Below are 23,062 nucleotides of genomic sequence, written 5' to 3'. Positions count from 1 at the left end.
AGTCTAAAAAATAAGTCTAATAAATATCAGTAATCTAATGGAAAGTTAAGACTGGAATAGTGTAGTTGTGCACATAGCAGCCACCTTGTGACCAAATAATGCAACTGCTCATAGTTCACATTAAGTGTAGTACATTCCAGTCTTCCAGCTGCTCGTTGGATGCAATCTTCTTCACATATGTATTTCATATGTATTTCATTTCATATGTGTATCGATTTGTCAATGGAAAGTAGTAGGAATTATTGTTTAACCAATAAATAAATAAACGTCTGCACAACAAGAAACGCCTGTCAATCACATGTTCCAATACATTTGCCCACCTAAGAATAGGATAGTCTGATACAAAAGGGGATATGTTCTTGTTGTTTAGCAAATCTAGATAAAAATACAAGAAAACAAAAGCTGAAATTCGGCTCTGTCATCTCATGTACATCTTTTGACCTCAAAGTCAATTGTCTTCAGTGTATAGCAAAAATGTAAAAGCATTGCTGTTAAAATACTTTTAAAGGGGATGGTATATCTTACCACACCTGGAACTGTCTGTCCATGCCTCTGTTCCCATTTCCATAAAAATATGTCCTCTGTCAAATGCTTAATGTCTGTTCGGATGGCAGAAATGCATTACTTTGATTGAAATTAAATAGATTAAAAGGAAAATATTGATTCATGAAAGACAGTGTCATTTATTTTTGTACTTATTATTCCTATTATTTTTGTATATTAGTTCTGTGCTGAAAATGCATGCTTTTATGTTTATATCTCTATTTTGCTGGCTAATCTGTAGTCTGTAGTTATTTTTCCCACTTGGTGGCAGTACAGCATAGAATTTCTCCCTTCTTCACAATTTCCATCTGTGCAAATTCAAACCATAGAGCATTCAGGCTTTTATTTATGTATCACGTCACCTCGTTGGCATTTAATACAGACCATATTAAAAATCTGAATTAAAGATGACCACAATCGAAAGACCATAAATAACTATATGCACAAAGTACAGCTTTTATCAAGAAAAAAATCAATCCAGTCAAACTATCGCTCGCCTCTTAGCGATTTTACACGATGAATAAAGTTAATCGAAAACAATATTTTAGTTGTGACCACGTACTCGTGGAGCGGATACTGCGCTCTGAGACGCGATTCACCGGAACCCTTTAGTTCTGTACTCGTGGTTGCATTAGAACATGTTTCTGTGGACACTTTCTTGCGACGTAGCTAATTTATGTTCCCCTTTACTGCAGGAACAACGGAGGCGAGTTCAACGCGTCAGTTAGCTACAAAGTGGGGGGACATAGGGGGGGTTCAGGGCTTTTTTTTTTTTTTTTTTAAGTAGGAAACGGAATCCCAGTCTAGTGAACCAACAATCAAGTGCGGAAAACACAAAAGTAATCGAAACGAAACGGCTTTTCATGTTATGGAGTGAAGGACAGGTGACGTCTCAGCGATGGTAAAAAAAACCTAACGTTATTCATCAGTATTTTCGGTTGTAATTTTCTAGGTGGCCTGCTGGTTCCTTTTGCTGTCTTTTTGGTGTTTGGTGGGAAATGTTTTAATAATCATGACTCACTGAGTGGATGAGAAGGCCATGTTGCGATGTACCGTCCATCGCTAAGGCTAGCAATATATCTAGCCCAATCAGTCACAGAAAAATAGCTAACTCAGGGTTCTCTTAGCGGGAATTGTAGGCCCGAAATAGCGGAGTATCGAATTGATTAACGTTAACCTGAGGCTGGTGTTGCCTGGCTAACCCATGGCGAATATACTTGCAATAGCATTGGCTAACTAGTTAGGTTAACTACAGGCAGTGATGTCGTTGGCTAGAAAATACTTGCGCGTTTCTACATTGACTCGCATAGCTAGCTAGCAGCCTATGTAGCTAGCTAGCCAAGTGCATATAGTAGGCTATCCTTACATTAGCCTAGTCATCTAGTTGCTACCTAACTTATAGTGTCTGACCCAACGAGCCTATCAGCTACTAGGTAGCTAGGATAAGTTAGCTAGTTAATTAGCAAGCTATTAATATAACTAATGTAACTTAACGTAACTAACATTTGAACTGGCTAACTAGCTAGCTAAACACAGGTCATATATGTAGTCTAGTTAGCTATAGGGGTTAAGTTACATAGAGTAGATAACGATAAAATTATGGACTAACTTTAGCTAGCTACTCAACTAACTTGGAATTCTCAGTAAGTTACAAGTCGGGTAACTTCGCGAAGTTGGCTACGAGACTAACTAGTAACTCACTAGGCTAAGGGGAGTGTATGCATGGTTAGCATGGCTAAGACATCGTTATCGCTTCATGTTTACTTCATGTTTACATGCACATCTTTGTAAGCTAACGTTAACGAAGAAAGGTTGGGGGAACACGACCATCATGTTCGCTAGCCTAATATAAAAGTTTGCTGTAAATAAAGTGTGGTAATCAGTTGGAATTTATTCATATTTTTGTCGATTATTATAGATGGATAACCAGTTGTTTCATAGCTCAGTTCGTCTTTTCACAGTGTTGTTCGTGATGTTGGCCAAGTTAACGTTAAAAAGTCAGGAACATAACATGGGATATGTTGTTCAGCTGCTATAACTCTGTTTAGCTGACGGTTAGGCGTTTCCAGAGCTAATGGTATTAATTGCTTTTCTCGTTAACATTTTGCAAGTTTGGTTTACTGCAGATGAGCGAAACTGTATTGCATACAACCTTGGCCCAACAAGCGAGTGTGAGGTTGTCTTGAACGGAAATGAGGAACTGATGCTAACGGCAAGCTAGCTTGGCAGTTCTAACATTAGTGACTGTAAGCTTGGTTGGACAGTCTGACACTGAGACGGCCTTAAATCTGGTGTTGGCTAAGATTATGACGCAGGTTTATTTTGACGTGGTCGTGCTGGTGGCGATGGGTCAGGCTGGGTTTGTTTTCAAAGATTTGTACCAATCAGATGTCTGGACTGGAATTGAGTCGGTTAATGTTACTGGATATTTTGTGACTGGCCTTCTGAACTGCGAAGTTAGCCAAGGCAAAGATTTTACATGAGTCTCAGGTGAATCGCAACAGCGGGGAGGGGCCGTTTAGCGATTGTATTGTATGTGTTTGTGCCATTGGCAAACATTAGAGCCTAGCGTCTGAATGCGTGTTATTAGAGACCGGCCAGTAGATGGAATATTCCTTGTAGAATAAGTAATCTAAATTGCTTGATGCCCGGTTTGATGCTACGGTGGTGGTGAATTGTAGACGTGAAAGTTCCAAGTTTTGCAGTGCCATTCAGAAATGCATTTGCCCGAGTTTTCATTCATATGAATGCATGGTAGCCCATGTCGCTTGTAAACCACCACTTGCCCGGAATAAATAGCCAGTAAATATAAACTTTACTGGATCTCCAGAAAGTAATGCGACCTCAATATGAATCTGCTATGGGCTTTATTGTAGTGGCACTCTGCTGGTACACAAATGAGCAGCCATCAGTGCTTGGTTATTATTCTTTTTTGGTCTCCAGTTGGTTGAAGATTTGCCTCAACATGGAAGTTTAGTTTTTTTGCAACACATTTTGTTTTCCATTTTGTTTTGCAAATATGTGTCAAAATAAATTGAGACTCAAACAGCTGAGCCTGAGTGCCTCAGGATTGTTATTATCTTCTTTTTCCTTTTTGTCGTCATCTCAGCACCCGTGCCAAAGGTTTCAGGGGACGGCAGTCAACTTGAGGTATGGTGCACTGGCGCTCTTTGTATCCAGTTACAGTAGTTCTGTGGCCGGCAACTCGACACTGTTACTTGAGCATTCACAAATGCAGCCTGTGATGCTCTTTTCTGCCATGTTTCAGCGTAGACTTTGAGTGCTTATTGTTCTACTGGAATCTGAAGCGATGCAACACCGCAACGGAGTACCTTGCATGGGCTTGTGTGTTCTCCAGGGCTTGGTAAAATTGTTCAGTGTTAATTGCATACGGGGGTAGGAAGGTGCAGATCTCGTTGGCTTCGCTAATTCAGCACCTCCAGGCTATGTGCCTTGGCTGTTCCTCTGTAAAACCTGCTGTCGGCTCCATGGGTTCGTCAAGGTTTGTAGACGCTGAGTTTCCCCGGTGGAACACTCTTAAATGTGCCTTTATTGCAAAAAGGCTGTTTCTGCCTCTTAGTTTTTTTGTTTTGTTTGTTTGTTTGTTTGTTAGTTTTTTTTCTTTTCAAATTGGGCTATTTGTGTTCCATGCAGTGTTGGAGAAAAAGAAGCACTCTGCTGTGTGTTAGCCACAGGTTCACAGTTCTTCCCACACGTTACGTTTCTCAAACGTGTGGTTCACGTTCCCTCTTCTGGACCGCGCTGCGTGTAGCCCGCCCTCTCCCTCTCCCTCTCCCCCCCGGGCCGGAGGCTCTGATTTGGGCCCACAGAACCCTGCGGTGACCCAGGCATGCCGCGAGCCGGCGGTGAAGGGGAACGTAAACGAGTGTCCGCAGAAACGTGTTCTAATGCAACCACGAGTACAGAGCTGGAGGGTTCCCGGAGCATCGCTCCGTGAGTGCACGGTCACAGCACAACAATAGGGGCCCCAGGTGGAACCCTGAGGCTCGTGGCACAGGCTCTGTGGTGCGCGCGTGGTCTTTCTGTTCCGGCACCTTCCAGCATACGCACAGGAGGCTCGTCCTCCAGCTTTATTCGCTTTCCGTCGCGTCTTCGTTTTGTGCTGCAGGGGAGTTGACTCCCTGCTAGAATGGGGTGGGGTAGGTTAACTACCAGGCCTTCATTTGGACAGTGTTCACACCACGTTTGCCTCTTCTGCCCTGGCGTTCGGCCCCTGACCTAGGCCTGACCGTGTTCCAGATCCCAGTGCTCGCTCATGCGCGACAAGTGGAATTTTACCCACCAGCCCCAGGGATAACATTTTTGTTAATAATAAAAAAACTACTGTAAAAGTAATTTTCTTAATTGACAATGTGTGTTAACATAAAGACAATCACATGATTACAAATAACCTTTTAGTAATAATCCTTATTACTATTAGACCACTTTCTGAATTAAGTGCTTACTATGAGTCTTTCTCTGTCTCTCTCCAGCAGACAGACAGCCTTTGGCCTTAATGTCTCTGCTTCTCAGCTAGCACATTTTGGTCTTACAGCAAGGTCAACAAGGGGTATTCAGAAGACAAAATACTGATAAATGTTCGTGGCCAGCTTCATGTCTTTTTGTTTTGGTAAAGCCCCCCTTCTGGAAAAGTGTGTATAAGAGTCTTACTGTGTCTGATGCAAATCAGAAAGCCAGTAAGCTTTCTCACTTTCTGTCATTTCTTTGCAAATAAATACGAAAGTTAAACTCAAGTATAGCTATCGTTGATTTTACTGGGATCTGTTTCATCAGACGATGCTCACCTGTGAAATGTTAAAAAGGGCATTTTTCCCTAGCACTACAAACGGATTCAAAGACTGCTGCTTTTGCATGTGATCCAATTAATCACTCCTGAAATTCTGGGTAGCAGTTTAATTTTCACTTTATTTTTTAGGGATCACTGCGCACCTTTCAGCGCATTTACCTAATTAGTGCAGAGGTGTCCAAGCTGTCCTGTGCTGCCGGAAACCAGACGCGCAAAACCAGCCTGGCACAAAATGGCCGTCACCGGCCTCGCCTTCGCTGGCATTGGCTTTGTCACTAGAAGCATGGGGACACACATTGTCAATTAATTGACTGCTTTTAAGGTTCTGTATATGAAATGTAGAGGTTAAGCCCACTGTATGCCATGGAGCAGGCTCTTGGAGCGAATTTAATTGCATAGTTATTATATTTCAATAGGTCTATTCAAATACTTTGATTCTTATTAGTTCTGGCTGAGGCATGACTATCTCATGTGGATCCATTCTGCCAAGTCTGATGAGTGAAGTGAGTGAATCTGTGGTGGTTCGAGACTTCACTCTGTAGACAGGAAGTGATGTCAGTGGCTAGATTTCTTTCCCAGCAGTCATTAATGTTCATAGTTTTTCTCAGTTCTGCAATTCTCTGAGCCTTCTGCCCAGGGTTAGCTATGCACGCCCTGTCAGTTTCCTCAGGTCATTGTGTGAAGCTTTCCTACGGCCAGGAAAATGAGCATTGTGCAGAGCCACCCTGGATGTAATGGTAAATGCATTACTTTAGCGCCTTTATCCAAAGCGCTTTACATTTGATGCCTCTCAATCACCCATTCTCACACACTCTCACACCAGTGACGATTAGCTGCCATGCAAGGCCCCCACCGGCTCGTCTGGAGCAAATGGGGGTTCGGTAGCTTGCTCGGGGACACTTTGACACACCCCGGGACGAGAGATCAAACCGGCAACCCTCCGTCTGCCAGACGACTGTCTGAGCTGAAGTCATGCCGTGGTGCTGAAGGGAAGCGGGGTCTGTGGCCGGTGAATGGGCTGAAGGGAAGCGGGGTCTGTGGCCGGTGAATGGGCTGAAGGGAAGCCGGGTCTGTGGCCGGTGAATGGGCTGAAGGGAAGCCGGGTCTGTGGCCGGTGAATGGGCTGAAGGGAAGCCGGGTCTGTGGCCGGTGAATGGGCTGAAGGGAAGCCGGGTCTGTGGCCGGTGAATGGGATGAAGGGAAGCCGGGTCTGTGGCCGGTGAATGGGCCGAAGGGGAGCGGGGTCTGGCCGGTGAATGGGTCCAGTGCTTAATGCAGACGGCGGGAGGTCACAGTGTGTGGTTTCGGGGGCCGGGGTGTCATCGGAGCGGGAGTGCGATGTTGGTTTTGCCACTTCAGAGAGGAAGCGGGGCTCACTTAAGCGCCCGTCACAAAGGGCCCCAGACACTTGGGATGAAGAGCTTCAGAACAAATGGGGGTGCAGAGAAACCTGAGCCTCATTTAGTGCGTTTAAAACGCCTTCTTCTGTGCCGTCTCCTCTGTGCCTTCTCCTGGACTGTGTGTCTCCTTCTCTCAGTGCCTTCTCCTGGACTGTCTGTCTCCTTCTCTCAGTGCCTTCTCCTGGACTGTCAGTCTCCTTCTCTCAGTGCCTTCTCCTGGACTGTCTGTCTCCTTCTCTCAGTGCCTTCTCCTGGACTGTCTGTCTCCTTCTCTCAGTGTCTTCTCCTGGACTGTCTGTCTCCTTCTCTCAGTGCCTTCTCCTGGACTGTCTGTCTCCTTCTCTCAGTGCCTTCTCCTGGACTGTGTGTCTCCTTCTCTCAGTGCCTTCTCCTGGACTGTCTGTCGGCTGTGTGGATCTTATTGTGGCTACACCGGGATTAGAACCACCGACCTTACGTGTCCCAGTCATTGAGCTTAACCACTACGCTACAGGCCGCCCCAGTAAAGAGACTGAGGGCTCATTACATATCGCTTATTTTTCTCTCTTTCCGTTTTCTCTTACTGACCCGTAAATGGATTAGCACCCGTGGGATTAAGCCGTATAAAGACGGAGTATTTAGTGCTTTAATAAATCTTTAAAGGGCTTGCCCAGTTGCCACTTCGTTTGATGAAGAGCATTCATGCATGTTTAAGTCTCAGCTCGGCAATAACATTGTCATTAACATCAATTAGATATCTACTCTGATATGTAGATAATTATAATAGTCCAACCAGGCCATCTATTATTCATTTGTTTCATTATTGACACCAAATCCCACATAATTTAAAAATGTTTCCATTCATCAGTAATAAAGATGAATCTAAAAAAAGATATATATTCATCGAGCTCTTTATTTGGTATTTTTTTAGACTTCTGCTGCTGTAGCCTATCCCCTTAGAGTTATGATGCGTTGTGTGTTCAGAGATGCTCTTCTGCACACCACTGTTGTATTTGTGTTACTGTCACCTTCCTGTCAGCGTTGACCAGTCTGGCCCTTCTCCGTGGTAGGGTGGCTACGAGCCTTTAGCTGCGTCTGTCTCCAGATTTGCGTTAACATGCTTTTGCTTGTACACGTGCATGATGTAAACGTGCTGCTTTCACTGTAAGGTTGCAGGTTCAGTTCCCAGGTGAGGCACTGTTGCTGAGGTTAAGCACTGACTCTTGAGTGCTTAACCTGAATTTTGCCTCCGTTAACTTTACAGATGTGGCCTGTATGTGGATTGTATGTAACGAGTGCAAGCTGTGTAGTAGTTCTGAGTACGTTCTGTTGGACTTTCATTTAGTTTCTCACATTTCTTAACACCAAAATTGTATATTTGCAACGTTTGGACCAGAAGTTGTGGTTTGAAGGTGTTTGTTGCTGCTATTCCTCTTTTGACCGTTAGAAGTCCGAAATTACCCTTTGTACCCGTTAATATCAAAGTCAAAGTAATCTGGCTAGTCATCCCGTCCACAGCTGGTCACCTCACACTGAAGCAGAGCTTGAGCACGTCCAAATAAGGATGGTCACAAAGTGTCCCCTGTGTTTTTCAGGTTTGTTGGCGCGCTGGTTTACTGATCTCCGCCTGAGGGGGACCGGCTGAAACGGTCCGGGCCACCTTCCCCGAGGAGTGGAGGTCCCCCCTCCCACGTTCTCACCCCCCGCCCCCCCCCCCAAGCCTTATGGAGGAGTAGCGCTTCGCCCCCTTTTTCCTTTTTAAATAAAGTTTCAAGACCCAAAAACCGGAAGGAGGAGGTGGAGGAGGAGGAGGACGACTCCAGAGGAAGAGTGGCCATGTCGTCCAGCCGGAACCAGAACCCGCATGGGCTCAAGCAGATCGGTCTGGACCAGATCTGGGACGACCTGCGGGCAGGGATCCAGCAGGTCTACACCCGCCAAAGCATGGCCAAGTCCCGCTACATGGAGCTCTACACGTATCCCTCCGCCACGGCCGTTTAAGAGTCGTTCTCCAACCCTGGTTATGTCTGGGGGGTTAAGGGTCGTTCTCCAGCCCTGGTTATGTCTGGGGGGTTAAGGGTCGTTCTCCATCCCTGGTTATGTCTGGGGGGTTAAGGGTCGTTCTCCAGCCCTGGTTATGTCTGGGGGGTTAAGGGTCGTTCTCCAGCCCTGGTTATGTCTGGGGGGTTAAGGGTCGTTCTCCAGCCCTGGTTATGTCTGGCGGGTTAAGGGTCGTTCTCCAGCCCTGGTTATGTCTGGCGGGTTAAGGGTCGTTCTCCAGCCCTGGTTATGTCTGGGAGGTTAAGGGTCGTTCTCCAGCCCTGGTTATGTTGGGGGGGGGTCTGCTGCATTGGTTCTGGAGATCTGCAGGGTCTTTGGCTGAAACTCGGTAGAGTTTGTTGTGTGTTTTAATCGATCAATCATTTGTGGAAAAGCAAGGAAAATCATCAGAACCCTTCCAGAACCACCCCTGCAGACCCCCTGTCTAGAGGCATACAATGACATTGAGTTTAGCATCGTAAATTGAAGCCAGTTACCACACAACTGGAGCTCTCTATGAGATGGCAGCACGTTTGTGTGCCTTGGTTTATGGGATGTTGGCACGTTAGTTTGCCTTGGTTTGTGAGATGCTAGCACGTTAGCATGTGACTGTGTCTGTTCAGGTGTATTGGGTACAACATTAGTGGCATTTGGCAGACGCTCTTATCCAGAGTGACGTACAGTTGATTAGACTAAGCAGGAGACAATCCTCCCCTGGAGCAATGCAGGGTTAAGGGCCTTGCTCATGGGCCCAACGGCTGTGCGGATCTTATTGTGACTACACCGGGGATCGAACCGCTGACCTTGCGGGTCCCAGTCATTCACCTTAACCACTACGCTACAGGCCGCCCGGGTACAAGGTTCTGAGTGGCTTTTTTTATTTACTGTGATTTTTATTAGTTCTGTAGATTTGCCTGAGAGTTAATACGACCAGGACGGCAACCCATTTAAGTGCAAATAGATTTAGCAGAAAATTTCATTTCTGTTGTCAACAGCATTATCCGTAGGCTATAATAGTCATTTGGTATGTGCGTTGTGTCTGAGAGAATTCAAAAACCTTAATATATGTACCGTGAAACCAAGAGAATGTGTTTAGGTTTTTATAGCCATTCCATGGCTACGGTGGTTACAGCCGTTTCTCATAATGCCCACATTAACACCAAAGTTTTTACAGAAGAAGCTAAGTGCGTCTCAGCCTGCTTCACATAGGAAACTCTTGGGGATCGTGTGGCTCCTGACGGCTACTGAAATGGCAGACCGAGGCAGCGCTTGTGCCAACACGCAGGACCTCCCGAACGTGACTCATCCAGTTAAAACATCGTTCCCCTCTCGGCCTCATTTAAGCTGCTGCATTGACTTCCAGCCTTCCCATTTTAACCTGCCGAGACTTCTCTCAAATGCGTTCTCTGTATGTTTAGGTGTGTCTGTGTTTGTGTGTGTGAAAGAGAACAGTAGCTTCTGTAAAACCCATTGCTCTCTTCTTGTTGGTTCGTCAGGCGTAGTGATGCTCAGTCTCTGTCGCTGGACTGTAAACTGGCCCATAGTGACGCTTGCGTTGATTAGTGTTGCTAGCGTTTCGTGTCTTCCACGTTTCCCTGGCCTTAACCCGGCACGCAGACACGTGTATAACTACTGCACCAGTGTTCACCAGTCCAACCAGGCCCGCGGGGGCGGGGTGCCCCCCTCCAAGCCCTCCAAGAAGACCCCCACGCCCGGCGGTGCTCAGTTTGTGGGGCTGGAGCTCTACAAACGACTGAAGGACTTCCTGAAGAACTACCTGACCAACCTCCTGAAGGTAGAGCTCAGCGTGTTTCCCAGCGCGGTTCTCCCGCACACACACACACGCTGCACACACACGCTGCACACACACGCTGCACACACACGCTGCACACACACGCTGCACACACACGCTGCACACACACGCTGCACACACACGCTGAACACGCTGCACACACTGATGAACACGATGCACTTCCGGGCCTGTTTCCTCAGTCTCGTGTCGTTCACTTTTTCATGTTGTCCATGCTTCACTCCTACCTTTCATTTTTTTCTTCTCACCTCTGCTACTGTCAAATATTCCTCCTCTATTCACCCTTCTCTCCCTCTCCCTCTCCCTCTCCCTCTCTCTCTCTCCCTCGCTCTTTCCCTCTCTCTCTCCCCCCCCCCCCCCCCCTCTCAGGACGGGGAGGACCTGATGGACGAGGGCGTGTTGAAGTTCTACACGCAGCAGTGGGAGGACTACAGGTTCTCCAGTAAGGTGCTGAACGGGATCTGTGCCTACCTCAACCGCCACTGGGTCCGGCGGGAGTGTGACGAGGGCCGCAAGGGCATCTACGAGATCTACTCGGTACGGCCCCCGGGCCCCGCCCTCCGCCTTCTACCCACAACTACACACCCATTACTGTCACCATGTGAGCATCCACACCACTCAACGATGACGTTCTGTAAAGGCCAGAGGTTCTGCTTGCCACCGTCAACGCCGTCTACACCAACAACTATATAACCATAACTATAACCATAAGCAGGGGCCAGTTCCTAAACAGCTGCACAGATCTTACTGTAGCTACGCTGGGGCTTCACCCACCAACCCTCAAGTCAAACACCTTAGCCACTAGCCTAAAGACTGCCCCCTAAATCTAAGGAGAGTGAACCTTATATTGAGACTACCTGGTTGAGTATCGGGAGAGTGAAAGGAATCTTTTGTCACAGAGCATTAAAATGTCATTTCATTAATTAATTAATTTTTTTTTTTTTTTTTACCCCTCCTGTTTTTAGCTGGCCCTGGTTACGTGGAGAGAGTGCTTATTCAGACCCTTAAACAAACAGGTGAGTTTAGGCTGTGTTTGGGGGGGTCCTGTTTGTGAACAGTGGTTAACCCAGCAGTACTTGTGTTCTGCTCCGGTCCTGTTTGTGAACGATAGTTAACCCAGCAGTACTTCTGTTCTGTTCTGGTACTGTTTGTGGACGATAGTTAACCCAGCAGTACTTGTTCTGTTCCGGTCCTGTTTGTGAACGATAGTTAACCCGGCAGTACTTGTGTTCTGTTCTGGTCCTGTTTGTTAAACGATAGTTAACCCGGCAGTACTTGTGTTCTGTTCCGGTCGTGTCCCAGGTGACCAACGCGGTCCTGAAGCTGATCGAAAAGGAGCGGAACGGCGAGCCGATCAACACGCGGCTCATCAGCGGGGTGGTGCAGTCCTACGGTACGCCCCGGTGCGCCCTGGGACACGTGAGCGCCGAGGGGGCGGGGGGAAGGGGCGGGGCTCCAGACGGTGACGGGCGTCTCTTCCGTTCTCAGTGGAGCTGGGCCTGAACGAAGACGACGCCTTCGCCAAAGGCCCCACGCTCTCCGTGTACAAGGAGTGCTTTGAGTCGCAGTTCCTGGCGGACACGGAGCGCTTCTACGCCCGGGAGAGCACCGAGTTCCTGCAGCAGAACCCCGTCACCGAGTACATGAAGAAGGTACGCCGTTACCGCGGTCACCGTGCCACAGTGGGCGGGGAACTTAATGTGTGCTTGTGTGTGTGTGTGTGTGTGTGTGTGTGTGCGTTTAATGTGCGCTCGTGTGTGTGTGTGTGTGTGTGTGCGCGTTTAATGTACGCTTGTGTGTGTGTGTGCGCGCGTTTAATGTACGCTTGTGTGTGTGCGTTTAATGTGTGCTTGTGTGTGTGTACGTTTAATGTGCGCTTGTGTGTGTGTGTGTGTGTGTGTGTGTGTGTGTGTGTGTGTGTTTAATGTGCGCCCGTGTGTGTGTGTGTGTGTGTGTGTGCGCTTAATCTCTGTGTGTGTGTGTGTGTGTGTGTGTGTGTGTGTGTGTGTGTGTGTGTGTGTGTGCTTAATCTGTGTGTGTGTGTGTGTTCTGCAGGCGGAGGCTCGTCTCCTGGAGGAGCAGCGCAGGGTGCAGGTGTACCTCCACGAGAGCACGCAGGACGAGCTGGCACGCAAGTGTGAGCAGGTCCTCATCGAGAAGCACCTGGAGATCTTCCACACGGAGTTCCAGAACCTTCTGGACGCCGACAAGAATGAAGGTGAGATGGCGCATTTCAAGCTTTCCACAATGTGACGTGAAAGTGCATGCCGTTTTCCTTCACTGTTTTGTCCATCGACGTGTCGTGACGTGTCGTGACGTGTCGTGACGTGTCGTGACGTGTCGTGACGTGTCGTGACGTGTCGTGACGTGACGTGTCGTGACGTGTCGTGACGTGTCGTGACGTGTCGTGGCGTCTCCTGACGTGTCCTGGCGTGTCGTGACGTGTCCTGACGTGTCCTGGCGCACCCATGCTGACGTGATGGTGTACGTTGCAGATTTGGGCCGCATGTATAACCTGGTGTCCCGGATCACGGACGGTTTGGGGGAACTGAAGAAGCTTCTGGAAATGCACATCCACAACCAGGGGCTGGCGGCCATCGAGAAGTGCGGCGAGACGGCGCTCAACGTAAGCGTGGGGGGGTGCGTGTGCGTGTGCGGAGTCGTACTGGCGTGTGCGGAGTCGTACTGGCGTGTGCGGAGTCGTACTGGCGAGGGCTTGGACCTCCACCCCTTCTGGTTTCCGGGCTCAACAGCAAAACTCTTTGGGCTTAGAACCCGAGTCTTTAGGCTCACAGGGCAATCAACTTGTGGAGTGCCCCGAACAGGGTCTGCCTTCTGTAACTGATCGCTAAATCATGGGCTCCAAACTGCCCTCTGGGATAGTTTTACAGATCAAGCGTTTGCTGCTCTGCTCTGGGTGTGGTGCTTTATTTTTTATGATTATATTTATATTTTTATTGTTTTGGCACTTTGTTTTGGCACAGGTGATCAGTTTGTCTGGGAATCTTTACTGTTTCTGTTGTGGTGTGCTTCTAAACGGGGGGGGGGGGGGGGGGGGGGGGGGCACGCCCAAATTCGGTCATAGTTTATTTTAATGTCCTGGCATTAAGGTGGCATTAAAGGAAATGCATTCTGCTGTTAGCAAGAAGGCTGCAGTCTGATTGTGACAGCGCCATTTTAAAATGTGAAAAGCTTGGCTTCCTGTAGTGCTGCCTGCATAGTTTGATTCAGCTGATCTTTGTTTAGCATTTATTCAGCTACTAATTTATTCAGGGAATAGGGAGAGGTGTGGTAAGATTGAAATATCTTGAGAATGTAAATGCCGTTGATGTGTAAACGAGGGGCCACTGTTTGCCGCTGAGTTTGAGACCACCGCTGTAGGGCGCTCCAGTAGTGTTGTCTGGGAAATATCGTTACATATCTAAACGTAATTTGTAAAATGTTGTACAAATTAATTCATAATCTATTCCTTTGTTCTCTCAGGACCCCAAAATGTACGTGCAGACGATCCTGGACGTACACAAGAAGTACAATGCACTCGTGATGTCGGCGTTCAACAACGACGCGGGGTTCGTGGCTGCCCTGGACAAGGTAGGGGCGCCATCTTCGCCTCCGTCGGGGTAGAAGAGCATCTCTTGCCCCTGGAACACCGTTCTGCTTTTCTGCTCCTTACCCTCAGATGTGTGTGTGTAATGTGATAACGTGTCTCCAGCATGATTGGTATTGTATACTTACATTTCCAAAAAGCATTTGATATGGTACTACATGACAGTTGTCTGGCAGTAGGTGGGTTGCCATTTCGATCCCCCGCCCGGGCTGTCTGTGTCCCTGAGCAAGACACCTAACCCCCAAATCCTCCTGACGAGCTCGTCGGTGCCTTGCATGGCAGCCAATCGGCATTGGTGTCTGAATGGGTGAATGAGAAGCATCAATTTTATAGCGCTTTTGATGAAGACGATTTACCATTTCCAGGCATTTGGGAAGCAGATGGGATCTTATCTGAGCAGGGTATTTTGGGAAGCAGAGTCCCACAAGGGTCAGTGCTGGGACCACGGCACTTCCTCATTTGCATAAATGAGCTTGACGGGACGGGACATTGAAAGTAATTTAGTTAAAGGTACAATAGGTACGATTTTTGTATGAAACCATTGTAACAATACCATTGTAAAACCCCATTTCTATCATTGAAAAAAGTTCACTGTTGACTCACCCTCTGCCTGTGTTTATAGTCCTTAAATTCGGGTTTCAAAATTTACCGTTGACGGCCCGAAACATTGTTTAACTGTACAATAATTCAAGCTCATTGGTTGAAAATTGGTTCTAACTGCCACAGCCGTTTCAACATCAGCACGTTAACAGAGAAGGGGGAGGGATAAACAGTGTTGTGGTTTGAAGGTGTTTCTTGCTGCTATTCCTCTCTTGATGTTTCGGCAACTGCCAGGAATCTACTAACGTAATCCAATCATGTTAGCTGATTTTTTTTGGATGCGATTTATTTGTATTTATTTATTTTTTTAAGTAAAAAATCTCCTCTTCGACAGGCCTGCGGACGCTTCATCAACAACAACGCTGTGACCAAGATGGCGCAGTCCTCCAGCAAGTCTCCCGAGCTCTTGGCCCGATACTGTGACTCGCTGCTGAAGAAGAGGTACCTGTCAGATCAGGCTTAACACTGGGGCAGTGTGGCCACCTGCTTCACAGTGTTGCATAATCTCAGTGATGATTCAGTTTTCAATGATAAATTGAAGGTGTACCTTCTGGATCTGTAAATATGTTATGCCAGTGACTAATAACTGCCTAGTCATGTGCAGTGATGGTGTGTGTGTGTGTGTGTGTGTGTGTGTGTGTGTGTGTGTGTGTGTGTGTGTGTGAGAGTGTGTGAGAGTGTGTGAGAGTGTGTGAGAGTGTGTGAGAGTGTGTGAGAGTGTGTGAGAGTGTGTGAGAGTGTGTGAGAGTGTGTGTGTGTGTGTGTGTGAGTGTGTGTGAGTGTGTGTGAGTGTGTGTGAGTGTGTGTGAGTGTGTGTGAGTGTGTGTGAGTGTGTGTGAGAGTGTGTGAGAGTGTGTGAGAGTGTGTGAGAGTGTGTGAGAGTGTGTGAGAGTGTGTGAGAGTGTGTGAGTGTTGTACTGACTGCGCGTCTCCCTCCACTGCAGTTCTAAGAACCCCGAGGAGGCAGAGCTAGAGGACACGCTTAACCAAGTGGTGAGTGATTGACAGCTGACCACTTTACTTCCTGCTTCCTCTCTGAGCTGCACCTCCTTGATCACGACACACATTGGAGCAATGCAGGTGTCCCTAGAGTGTGCAGAACACCATGTGTTAACTCCCGCTGTGTCTCCAGCATTGCCCTGGTCAATTAACAGGTTAGAATGTGCGATAGCCCTTCCGTCTTATCCACAGAGTGTAGTTGTGAGATCTCAGGGAGGGTTCAGTAGGGCAGGGCTGGAGGGAGGTCTACAGCGGGAGTGAGGTCCAGAGGAGACGCTCGGAGAGAGCCGTGTTTCGGTGTCTTTCACAGATGGCAGCAGCGGCAGCTCTCGTGCTGCTGCGTGGTGCGTTGACGGTCTGTCCCCTTTTCTGTTCTCTTGGCCGTGTAAGATGGTGGTCTTCAAGTACATCGAGGACAAGGACGTGTTTCAGAAGTTCTACGCCAAGATGCTGGCCAAGCGGCTGGTGCACCAGAACAGCGCCAGCGACGACGCCGAGGCCAGCATGATCTCCAAACTCAAGGTGGCGCTGTTGCTGCGAACCGCCCGCCTTTCGCCCCCGCTACATCACATTACATTATATTATTGGCATTTGGCAGACGCTCTTATCCAGAGCGACGTACAGTTGATTAGACTTAAGCAGGAGACGATCCTCCCCTGGAGCAATGCAGGGTTAAGGGCCTTGCTCAAGGGCCCATCGGCTGTGCGGATCTCATTGTGGCTGCACCGGGATTAGAACCGCCGGCCTTGCGTGTCCCAGGCATTTGCCTTAACCACTATGCTGCAGACCGCCCTCGGCATCTCAGCAGCAACCCGCGGATACCTCTGACCGTTTCCCACGGTGGAGTCGAAAACATGCTAGTGCTTTAACCCTTTAAGGCAGGGGTGTCAAACTCCAGTCCTGGGCGGCAGGCGAGTCTGCTGGCTTTTTGGCGTGTTTCTGCACGGGAGATGCATTTCATTGGTTAAAGAGTCCGCACGCCTTGTTCTCGAGGCCTTAATTGGCTGCTGATTGAAAGGAAACCACAAATACCAGCAGACACTGCGGCCTTCCGGGACTGGAGTTTGACACCCCTGCTTTAAGGTGTGAGGTCACAAATGTGTTCTTCACTGAACATTCTAATGCTGATGCAGCTGGTGATGGAAGTCAATGGAGAAGCCCCATTCTTCAAAGGGTTGAAATCACAAGGAAAAAGTCCATATACATCTATAATGCAATTTTTGACTTTGTGTTTACAAAAAGTGCAAACAATGTTTTGAATTTAAATCCAGGCACGCAAGATGAAAATGTGTTTTCAGTAATTTCATGTGCTTTATAAGTTTTATAGGGTTTATAGGCGGGTAGGTGGGTTTAAGCTCCTCGTGTTCTCCAGTGTTGGTTGAGAACGTGCCTCTGTCTTGCCGCCCCTCAGCAAGCGTGCGGGTTCGAATACACCTCCAAACTGCAGCGCATGTTCCAGGACATCGGTGTCAGCAAAGACCTGAACGAGCAGTTCAAGAAGCACCTCTCCATCTCTGAGCCCCTGGACCGTAAGTTCTCGTCGTGGACACGGAGGTGGACGTGAGTTTTACTTGCTGAAAAGTTCTCCGGGTCTTGAGTTTATTGGGTTACACTTATCATATGGTCTTGCATTTGAAATGGTTTCACAGCATGCAGTGCAATTCGTTTCTTACCTGAAACACTTTGCAAAAGCACACGTTTTCACCAAGGTTGTAAGGAACTGAGGGACAACATTGCCTTATGAAGAAATAGCAGATGGTTATGGGTTGGTTGTTCCAGCTGTAAGTCAGCTGTCCAACCCTGTTCCTGGAGATCTACCGTCCCGTAGGTTTTCACTCCAACCCTAACAAAGCACACCTCATTCAACAGCTAGAGCAGGGCTGCCTAACCCTGTTCCTGGAGATCTACCGTCCTGTAGGTTTTCACTCCGACCCTAACAAAGCACACCTCATTCAACAGCTAGAGCAGGGCTGCCCCTAACCCTGTTCATGGAGATCTACCATCCTGTAGGTTTTCACTCCAACCCTAACAAAGCGTTATTTTACATTTGACATTTGTTGTTGTTTTGCAGTGGATTTCTGCATCCAGGTGTTGAGCTCTGGGTCCTGGCCGTTCCAGCAGTCCTGCACCTTCGCCCTCCCGTCAGAGGTGAGGCCCGCGCTGAGCGATCTGCTATCACGTTTCAGCCTGACTGTGCGTTCGCTTCACTGGATCGACTATACCGTCATTGGACTTCACCCTCGTCCTCTCTCACCCTGTGTTTCTGCAGCTGGAGAGGAGTTACCAAAGATTCACCGCCTTCTACGCCAGCAGACACAGCGGCCGCAAGCTCACCTGGCTCTACCACCTGTCCAAGGGGGAGCTGGTCACCAACTGCTTCAAGAACCGGTACACCCTGCAGGTCAGCAGTCTGCCTGTAGGGGGAGGCCTGGAGCCTTCAGCGCGGGGAGGCTCCTGTTAAGCCACGCAGATAAAGGCTCTCAGCTGAGCATTCTAATGCTGATGTCACAATCGCTACTGGTGACAGTTCTAGAACACAGACTTTGAATATTCTGACTTGAGAGTTTTGAAAAACATTCCAGAGCATCTTCTCTTCTAAAGGGTTAAAAACGGAACAGGCCACCAGGCGTGCTGTGATGAATGTGTGAATTTCCCTGGATTTACTCCATTGTGTCTGCTGCCCCCTAGTGTCCTCAACTCTGTACGAAAATGGCACTTAACATATTGTATACTGTAATTCTGTCAAGGTGTATACATGCATATAATGAAAACCATTTGAGCTACTACTTTATTTTATCCTGGATTGTGCATGCTGTATAACTGCACACATTGTATGTAGTGACTGACTCCAGTGTGTCAGTGCTCCCTGTGTGTAGTGACTGACTCTGGTGTGTCGGTGCTCACTGTGTGTAGTGACTGACTCCAGTGTGTCAGTGCTCCCGGTGTGTAGTGACTGACTCCAGTGTGTCAGTGCTCCCTGTGTGTAGTGACTGACTCCAGTGTCAGTGCTCGCTGTGTGTAGTGACTGACTCCAGTGTGTCAGTGCTCCCTGTGTGTAGTGACTGACTCCAGTGTGTCAGTGCTCCCTGTGTGTAGTGACTGACTCCAGTGTGTCAGTGCTCCCTGTGTGTAGTGACTGACTCCAGTGTGTCAGTGCTCCCTGTGTGTAGTGACTGACTCCAGTGTGTCAGTGCTCCCGGTGTGTAGTGACTGACTCCAGTGTGTCAGTGCTCCCTGTGTGTAGTGACTGACTCCGGTGTGTCAGTGCTCCCTGTGTGTAGTGACTGACTCCAGTGTGTCAGTGCTCCCAGTTTGTAGTGACTGACTCCTGTGTGTAGTGACTGACTCTGGTGTGTACTGACTGACCCCGGTCTGTCTCCGCAGGCCTCCACGTTCCAGATGGCGATCCTCCTGCAGTACAACGCTGAGGACCTGTGCACGGTGCAGCAGCTGACGGACAGCACGCAGATCAAAATAGTGAGAGCCCAGAGAAATCCACTGTAAAAGCAGGGGCGGCCTGTAGCCTAGTGGCTAAGGTGCATGACTGGGGTCTGGAAGGTCGGTGGTTCAAGCCCCAGTGTAGCCACGATAAGATCAGTACAGCTGTTGGGGCCCTTAACCCCACATTGCTCCAGGGGGGGATTGGCTTAGTCTAGTCAACTTAAGTTGCTTTGAATAAAAGGCGTCCGCTACATGACTGCTTAAAACCATAATCCGCTCTCTTCTGCCACCCTCTGATTAACTGCTGTGACCTGTTTTTAATTTATCAGGAGCAAATCTTTCATCTTTATAAGCAAAAGACCAGTTGAAGCGATGTCACTGGGATTGAATTAAACTGCTGTTGTAATTCGAGTTAATGTAGGTGACTTTGGAAATTGTATTGTAAGTTCATAACATTTAAAATGCACTGGAACGTGAGAGTTCGACCCAGGGCGCCTCACGGTGTCGTGTAGCGTTCGGGAAGTTTCCTTCGCTGCTGGCTGAAATTAGATCTGCCACGCTGGAAATGAGATTTAAAGAAAAAAAAAAAAAAACATTTTTTTAAGTAAACAGCTGTTTGGTTTGCTAATGCATTCATTCATGTTTGTCTTTTTTTTTCTTTCTTTTTTATAGGACATATTGGTGCAGGTTTTGCAAATCTTGTTAAAATCTAAATTGCTGGTAAGTATGCTTTTGCCCCTAATTACAGTCCCCTCCAAAGTGTTATAAACTGATATAGTTCTCAGTCATGGATTTGTATGGACGAGCTGGTACTTCCCCCTTAGCAAAACGCTATTATTGGTCGAGAGTAAGGAGTAAGTCTTTGTCTTCAGTAAATTATGTTGCAGAAGTGTGCACTATCTGCATCTATCCACAAGAGGTCGCTCTAGTACAATATAATCCTGATCCTCCCACGCTCCAGTCAAATCCACTCATTTTCAGAGTATATCTCTGTGTTCTTATTTTCGGTGTGTGTGTGTGTGTGTGTGTGTGTGTGTGTGTGTGTGTGTGTGTGGCAGCTTGGACTGAGCATACTGTGTCCCTCCTTCCAGGTGCTGGAAGACGAGAATGCAAACGTAGACGAGATGGACTTCAAGCCCGAAACCTTAATCAAGCTTTTCCTGGGTTATAAAAAGTATGTTCGCTAAAAGGAAAGACGGTTTTGCTATCGAGCGTAGAAGACACGGTCGCTGAGCTTGTATGATCCAGCGTGGTGTGATGAATAGTGTTCACAGTGTGTGTGTGTGTATGTGTCTCTGTCTGTCTGTCTGGGGGCGTCTGCAGTAAGAAGCTGAGAGTCAACATCAACGTGCCCATGAAGACTGAACAGAAGCAGGAGCAGGAAACGACACACAAAAACATTGAAGAGGACAGGAAGCTACTGATACAGGTACGCACGCACGCTCGCTCACTCACACACACACATTTAGGACAGGAAGCTACTGATATAGGTACAAACACACACACGTACATACACACACATACACTAGCATTGAGGACAGGAAACTACTGATACAGGTACAAACACACACACACACACACACACACACACACTAGTCTCATGGGGGATGGCCAAATACAAGCTGAAAATATAACAATGAAAATAACAGCCTTCCGGGCCAACAATTCTCACCATTTCCTGCCACTAATGGGTAGTGCTCTCCATTTCCCTACAAACTGGACTGTGTGTAGCACGGTACGAAGCCGGGTCCTGAACACCCCCAGAGCTTCTACCTCCACACAACGTGACCTGGCAAGCTGTTCCACACAGTGACCACTCTGTGTGGGGTAAAATACATTCTAACGGCTGCTAGCAGAACTTAGCCTGAACAACCTCCTGTAGTTCACTTTAAACCCTTTTATTGCTGCCCTTTGCATGTAGATCACTGTAATCTCTGCCGTTGGCGTGTAGATCACTGTAATCTCTGCCATTGGCGTGTAGATCACTGTAATCTCTGCCGTTGGCGTGTAGATCACTGTAATCTCTGCCATTGGCGTGTAGATCACTGTAATCTCTGCCCTTTGCGTGTAGATCACTGTAATCTCTGCCGTTGGCGTGTAGATCACTGTAATCTCTGCCATTGGCGTGTAGTTCACTGTAATCTCTGCCCTTTGCGTGTAGATCACTGTAATCTCTGCCCTTTGCGTGTAGATCACTGTAATCTCTGCCCTTTGCGTGTAGATCACTGTAATCTCTGCCCTTTGCGTGTAGATCACTGTAATCTCTGCCCTTTGCGTGTAGATCACTGTAATCTCTGCCCTTTGCGTGTAGATCACTGTAATCTCTGCCCTTTGCGTGTAGATCACTGTAATCTCTGCCGTCGGCGTGTAGATCACTGTAATCTCTGCCCTTTGCATGTAGATCACTGTAATCTCTGCCGTTCGCGTGTCGATCACTGTAATCTCTGCCGTTCGCGTGTAGATCACTGTAATCTCTGCCGTTGGTGTGTAGATCACTGTAATCTCTGCCCTTTGCGTGTAGATCACTGTAATCTCTGCCGTTGGTGTGTAGATCACTGTAATCTCTGCCCTTTGCATGTAGATCACTAATATCTGCCGTTGGCGTGTAGATCACTGTAATCTCTGCCGTTGGCGTGTAGATCACTGTAATCTCTGCCATTGGCGTGTAGATCACTGTAATCTCTGCCGTTGGCGTGTAGATCACTGTAATCTCTGCCATTGGCGTGTAGATCACTGTAATCTCTGCCCTTTGCGTGTAGATCACTGTAATCTCTGCCGTTGGCGTGTAGATCACTGTAATCTCTGCCATTGGCGTGTAGTTCACTGTAATCTCTGCCCTTTGCGTGTAGATCACTGTAATCTCTGCCCTTTGCGTGTAGATCACTGTAATCTCTGCCCTTTGCGTGTAGATCACTGTAATCTCTGCCCTTTGCATGTAGATCACTGTAATCTCTGCCCTTTGCGTGTAGATCACTGTAATCTCTGCCCTTTGCGTGTAGATCACTGTAATCTCTGCCCTTTGCGTGTAGATCACTGTAATCTCTGCCCTTTGCGTGTAGATCACTGTAATCTCTGCCCTTTGCGTGTAGATCACTGTAATCTCTGCCCTTTGCGTGTAGATCACTGTAATCTCTGCCCTTTGCATGTAGATCACTGTAATCTCTGCCCTTTGCGTGTAGATCACTGTAATCTCTGCCCTTTGCGTGTAGATCACTGTAATCTCTGCCCTTTGCGTGTAGATCACTGTAATCTCTGCCCTTTGCGTGTAGATCACTGTAATCTCTGCCCTTTGCGTGTAGATCACTGTAATCTCTGCCCTTTGCGTGTAGATCACTGTAATCTCTGCCCTTTGCGTGTAGATCACTGTAATCTCTGCCCTTTGCGTGTAGATCACTGTAATCTCTGCCCTTTGCGTGTAGATCACTGTAATCTCTGCCGTCGGCGTGTAGATCACTGTAATCTCTGCCCTTTGCGTGTAGATCACTGTAATCTCTGCCGTTGGCGTGTAGATCACTGTAATCTCGGCCATTGGCGTGTAGTTCACTGTAATCTCTGCCCTTTGCGTGTAGATCACTGTAATCTCTGCCCTTTGCGTGTAGATCACTGTAATCTCTGCCCTTTGCGTGTAGATCACTGTAATCTCTGCCCTTTGCATGTAGATCACTGTAATCTCTGCCCTTTGCGTGTAGATCACTGTAATCTCTGCCCTTTGCGTGTAGATCACTGTAATCTCTGCCCTTTGCGTGTAGATCACTGTAATCTCTGCCCTTTGCGTGTAGATCACTGTAATCTCTGCCCTTTGCGTGTAGATCACTGTAATCTCTGCCGTTGGCGTG

At 47.8% G+C, this 23,062-nt stretch overlaps 1 protein-coding gene across 2 annotated transcripts in view; it reads left to right on the top strand.

Annotated features, from left to right (window-relative positions):
• The first annotated feature begins 1,284 nt into the window (after positions 1–1,284).
• The window catches only part of LOC133137204 (cullin-1-like), a 23,443-nt gene continuing 1,665 nt past the window's right edge, over positions 1,285–23,062 (top strand). The window contains exons 1-21 of one of the 2 annotated variants that reach the window (XM_061255323.1): positions 1,285–1,444; positions 3,653–3,693; positions 8,325–8,705; positions 10,387–10,564; positions 10,949–11,116; positions 11,545–11,595; positions 11,882–11,972; positions 12,068–12,231; positions 12,635–12,797; positions 13,075–13,205; positions 14,063–14,170; positions 15,121–15,227; positions 15,731–15,779; positions 16,176–16,307; positions 17,197–17,314; positions 17,857–17,933; positions 18,055–18,186; positions 19,170–19,262; positions 19,899–19,946; positions 20,318–20,400; positions 20,550–20,655. In XM_061255323.1, the coding sequence (XP_061111307.1) occupies positions 8,566–8,705; positions 10,387–10,564; positions 10,949–11,116; positions 11,545–11,595; positions 11,882–11,972; positions 12,068–12,231; positions 12,635–12,797; positions 13,075–13,205; positions 14,063–14,170; positions 15,121–15,227; positions 15,731–15,779; positions 16,176–16,307; positions 17,197–17,314; positions 17,857–17,933; positions 18,055–18,186; positions 19,170–19,262; positions 19,899–19,946; positions 20,318–20,400; positions 20,550–20,655 (2,139 nt within the window). In that variant the 5' untranslated portion in view covers positions 1,285–1,444; positions 3,653–3,693; positions 8,325–8,565. The remainder of the gene's footprint in view (positions 1,445–3,652; positions 3,694–8,324; positions 8,706–10,386; positions 10,565–10,948; positions 11,117–11,544; positions 11,596–11,881; positions 11,973–12,067; positions 12,232–12,634; positions 12,798–13,074; positions 13,206–14,062; positions 14,171–15,120; positions 15,228–15,730; positions 15,780–16,175; positions 16,308–17,196; positions 17,315–17,856; positions 17,934–18,054; positions 18,187–19,169; positions 19,263–19,898; positions 19,947–20,317; positions 20,401–20,549; positions 20,656–23,062) is intronic. The other variant, XM_061255322.1, reaches the window with a different exon arrangement.

The sequence above is a fragment of the Conger conger genome, chromosome 9 (genome assembly GCF_963514075.1).
Source record: "Conger conger chromosome 9, fConCon1.1, whole genome shotgun sequence".
NCBI lineage: Eukaryota > Metazoa > Chordata > Actinopteri > Anguilliformes > Congridae > Conger > Conger conger.
This window is presented reverse-complemented; position numbering and strand designations above follow the sequence as displayed.